Source organism: Nicotiana tabacum, chromosome 17, assembly GCF_000715075.1.
Source record: "Nicotiana tabacum cultivar K326 chromosome 17, ASM71507v2, whole genome shotgun sequence".
In the NCBI taxonomy this organism is placed as follows: Eukaryota; Viridiplantae; Streptophyta; class Magnoliopsida; order Solanales; family Solanaceae; genus Nicotiana; species Nicotiana tabacum.
Window position 1 is genome coordinate 81,664,260 of NC_134096.1, and position 4,372 is coordinate 81,668,631.

The 4,372-nt window shown below is 35.1% G+C and overlaps 1 protein-coding gene across 1 annotated transcript; it reads left to right on the forward strand.

Annotated features, from left to right (window-relative positions):
• Positions 1-1,383: 1,383 nt before the first annotated feature.
• Positions 1,384-2,822, forward strand: LOC107815583 (homeobox-leucine zipper protein HAT22). Its single transcript, XM_016641193.2, has 3 exons — positions 1,384-2,006; positions 2,124-2,203; positions 2,291-2,822. Exons 1-3 carry the CDS (start codon positions 1,548-1,550, stop codon positions 2,568-2,570), a joined length of 819 nt encoding a protein of 272 aa, XP_016496679.1. The 5' UTR covers positions 1,384-1,547; the 3' UTR covers positions 2,571-2,822.
• The last annotated feature ends 1,550 nt before the right edge of the window (positions 2,823-4,372 follow it).

A 4,372-nucleotide genomic window follows, 5' to 3' on the forward strand; every position in this document is an offset into this window, starting at 1 on the left:
GTCACTCACAAAAACTGAAAAACATCATCAAATTATATTCATGTCCAAACAACTCAAATTTTCAAATACCATTTTCGCTTGAAATTTTTTTTAAAATTTTTATTTCACAATTCTTATGTCCAAATGCGCACTATATATGCCTATTAAACATATTTTTTGCCAATAAGGCAACACTGTACATCAACTTTCTAGTTGATGAATCATATTCTGGCAGCATTATTGCACTTATGAAATTCCCCATTGTGTCTTCTACCTACTTTTCTTGCCTTCTTGCCTTGCCTCTTTCCTCTCACACCAAACAAAACATCATGCTCTACACTACACAGTGAACATCTCTATTTCATCTTCAAACCAACCTCATCACTATATATCCACCTGCAAAACACACGCAAATTTTCTATTCTTATTAGTTTCCTGATTAGTAACTCAAAGAAAAAATATGATTTATTAATTCAGCCTGCTAGCTTGTGAAATGATAAACACATTAAGGGGTTTTTACTTTTCAGTCGGTTAATTAAATGGACGAGCATATTTTCTCAGCTACACTTACATTGTGTACTGGGACGGCATCTTGTTCTTGAATAATTAATAGGAGTAGTTTAGTACTGAAAATATGATTTCTTAGTGTTGGTAATTAAATAACATAAGAGTTCTTAAAGGACTTCTAGGGAAATAAATATCTTGGAGAAGATCAGGTATACAAGTTGGAAAAATTCTAAGACTACTTAGGTGAATTATAATTAATTAACACGGTTATGGGGCTATACCTAATTAGTAACAATTGTGATGGGTGCCTCATGGCTGCTGACACACAACTTGGTTCATGATTGATACATGTATTATTAATAATCAGAAATATGATGATATAAGTAAATAATGGATAAAGTTAAAAAAAAAGAAGAAAAAGATTGAATAAAACGCGAAAGAATCGTAAGAAAAAGAACAAAAGCTGGTGCTGGTGATGGGTGGCGAAGGGAAGACGAATGATTTTCTCCATTTCCATGTGAATCCACGTAATTCATTCTATGCATTTATTCTTTTGGTATTCCAAAAGTTCAAGTAATGAGAGAGAGCGTATCCTTGTTTGGTTAAATTGTGGGGAGGGTGGGTTAGTTTCCTCGCTTTTTGGTCAGTATTATATTATATTATAATGGAGAGAGATAACACTTAACAGTAGTGGGGTTCAAATGGTCAACCTATGAAGAGATAAAGAAATGGACTTTTAATAATTCCTACACACTACTTATTCACTCCTTTGATTATTAATCATAGATAGATAGACCACCCACCCACCAACTCACCACACATCCAACCCCAGAACACAGACACAAAAGTCTTATTCCTCAGTTTCCCTTCAAAGACTCTCACTTTATACATTTCAACAAACCCAAGCTACGCCTAATTAGCTAGCCCCAAGTCTCTTACAATATATATCCCACCACTCCTCTCTTTTCCACCATTCCTCACAAGAAAAACTAAAGTTAAGACTTGTTTCTCTTTCTCTTCAATTCAACATTCCTCCTCACTGGTCTTCTTTTCACACCTAGATGGGTAGTTTTGATGATATTTCTAGCACAGGCCTGGTTTTAGGATTAGGTTTTTCCACAACGGCTGATCAGAAATCAACAAAAATAGCACCAGTCGTACTGGACAAAGGGCCATCTCTTAGCTTTGAACCGTCACTAAGGTTAAGCCTTTCCGGCGATCATACTTATGAAAAACAAGAGGCAGTTAAGAAGGTTAATAATGTTACAAGGGGACCGAATGATCATCAATCGGTTGATTTGTATCGACAAGATAGTGCAGCTTCCTCCTACTCTAATGCTAGCGTGAAAAGGGAGAGAGATGTTGGGAGTGAAGAGACAACGACAGAGGTAGAGAGACTTTCCTCAAGAGTTAGCGATGAAGATGATGATGGTTCTAACGCTAGGAAGAAACTTAGGCTCACTAAAGCACAATCTGCCCTTCTAGAGGAAAGCTTCAAGCAACACAGTACTCTCAATCCTGTAAGCTCTCCTTCTACTTTTCTTGATTATCCCCCTATATATTTTCTTTCTTTTGATGGGTATACGCACACGTAACATCTAATATAGATCCATTTCTGTACGTTTATAATTATGCAGAAGCAAAAACAGGAATTAGCCAGGAATCTGAATCTAAGGCCTCGTCAGGTTGAAGTCTGGTTCCAGAACAGAAGAGCCAGGTAGGACTAACGATTTTTTTTAATAGTAACATTTTTCTCGAAGAAAATAAGGAAACATAAAATTGATGGAATCGTTTCTTTTTACAGGACAAAGCTGAAGCAAACAGAGGTAGACTGTGAGTTCCTGAAAAAATGTTGCGAGACGCTAACAGAGGAAAACAGGAGGCTTCACAAGGAATTGCAAGAACTGAAGGCTGTAAAAATAGCGCAACCTTTGTACATGCAGCTGCCGGCGGCAACTTTGACTATGTGTCCTTCTTGCGAGAGGATCGGCGGCGTCGGAGAAAATCCATCGAAGAATCCTTTCACTTTGGCTCAGAAGCCTTACTTCTACAATTCCTTCACCAATCCATCAGCAGCTTGTTAATTAGAGGCCATATATAAATAATAATACTCCACTCTCTAGTAGTATATGATATCAATATCATCTTTAGAAAATCTCCCAAACCCGCCACTTTTTTTGGTTAAGGGCTTGTATGAAATCAACTGACCAGTGCAGTTGTATCTGTAGATTTAGAATTAAGGTAACTAATCAATCATTTTAATTTGTTTCTTATGATCCTATTATAAGTCTGTAAATATTTAAGGAATATAATACATATGGATGGATTATTATTTATCTGTTGATCTTTTTGTGTGATCTTTTATTGAATTCCTTCATTTTCTTTCTTTACTTATTTTTAATTTAACTAATGTACATTTTTTCTTTTTCTCGTGTCTCTGCGATCTTCTCAATTATTGGTGTCTCATGATTCGAGCAAAAAGGCAGAAAGGCTAAAAAAGAAAAGGAAAAAAAAATGTGAAGAGAAGATGATTCGGGTATTATCGCAAACGATATCTGTGTGAATTATATATATTCGTATAATTATCAGAAAGGAATTAAATGTGGACGGACCGAATAGAAGATGAAGATGATAATGTATTCTTTGAATAATATTATGTTGTGCACCACTTGATAATAAATGATTAGACAGATGCATGCTTGAAGCATTATCCATCATGTATAGAGAGAAAATTAAAAAAGAGAGAAGGGAATAGTTAGAAAAGGATAGCATACCAAATCTTTTTAAATCTTTTAGCAAACAAAAAAGAGAAAGATAATGATAATTCAGTTGGAGGTGTTTAATGATGATGAGATGATGTGTAAGGTGGTGGGGAAAGAGAAAAAAAGGTTGGTATCTAGGTGGGGGTCAGCTCACGTGTTTCTGTCTCTAGTTTTGTTAGTTAATTGATAGAGAAAGTGTCAACATGAATAAAGGAGAGTGGGGGCACTGCCTGCCTGCTACAGCCGTGTAGATAAAGAAAGGAATGGCAATAAATAAAAACATAAAAGAAATTCCAATTGCCCAATAATTTAACATAAATCAAAAAGAAAAGATGCTACATAAATACACTTTTCTAATTTAATCTTAATTTTTTTTAATATTCAACCAACTCAAGTCCAAACGTCTACTAATATGATCTTGAAATTTTGGTCAAAATAGGACAGATTAGATGTTATGAATTTTCTGCACCTAAAAATTCAAATTTGTGATGATATGTTTGATGGGTAATGAATGGAAGTTTTAAAGTAACGGTAAAATTATTTCTATGTGATATTCAGGTCACGGATTCGAGTCATTATAGTAGCCATTAATACTTATATTAAAATAAATTATTTATAATTTATCGTTTGAGATATGATTCTTTTTTGAGTGAATACGGAATGCAGCATGGGTCGGACTAATTTCGACCTAATTCACTTTGTGATAACGTGTGTGTGAGAGAGAGAAGTGAAGGGAGGCAAAAGTGATGGAAGCTGAGGTGCCCTAACTTTAAGGGGACCAGTGAGTCACACATCATGTGATATCCGAGTACGCCCATTGGCCCAAGTTTCTAACAATTATGAACAACGAGACTTCCATGTAGTAACATTGAGGTGGACTTACTTCCCTCAACCTCTTTGATGTGTCTTTTCCAACCATCCCTTGCTGCCTCCTACTAATTTATTTTCTTTTTGTACTACTACAGTACTCACAAAATCCGAGTCGTTCCTTGTACATTATTTATTGTTGGACCACCAATATGCCGTGCCGTAAATTCTACTAAAATATAAGTAGGAGTATATTTCTTTTTGAATATATGAAATTATATTTCTCTATTTTCACGAATTAATAAGAGAATCATCAC

Excerpts from the sequence above, each read along its gene's own strand:
- LOC107815583 (XM_016641193.2), top strand. The coding sequence starts at position 1,548 with ATGGGTAGTTTTGATGATATTTCTAGCACAGGCCTGGTTTTAGGATTA. Across the intron at positions 2,007-2,123 it reads AACACAGTACTCTCAATCCT|AAGCAAAAACAGGAATTAGC; the intron begins GTAAGCTCTCCT and ends ATAATTATGCAG. Across the intron at positions 2,204-2,290 it reads TTCCAGAACAGAAGAGCCAG|GACAAAGCTGAAGCAAACAG; the intron begins GTAGGACTAACG and ends TTCTTTTTACAG.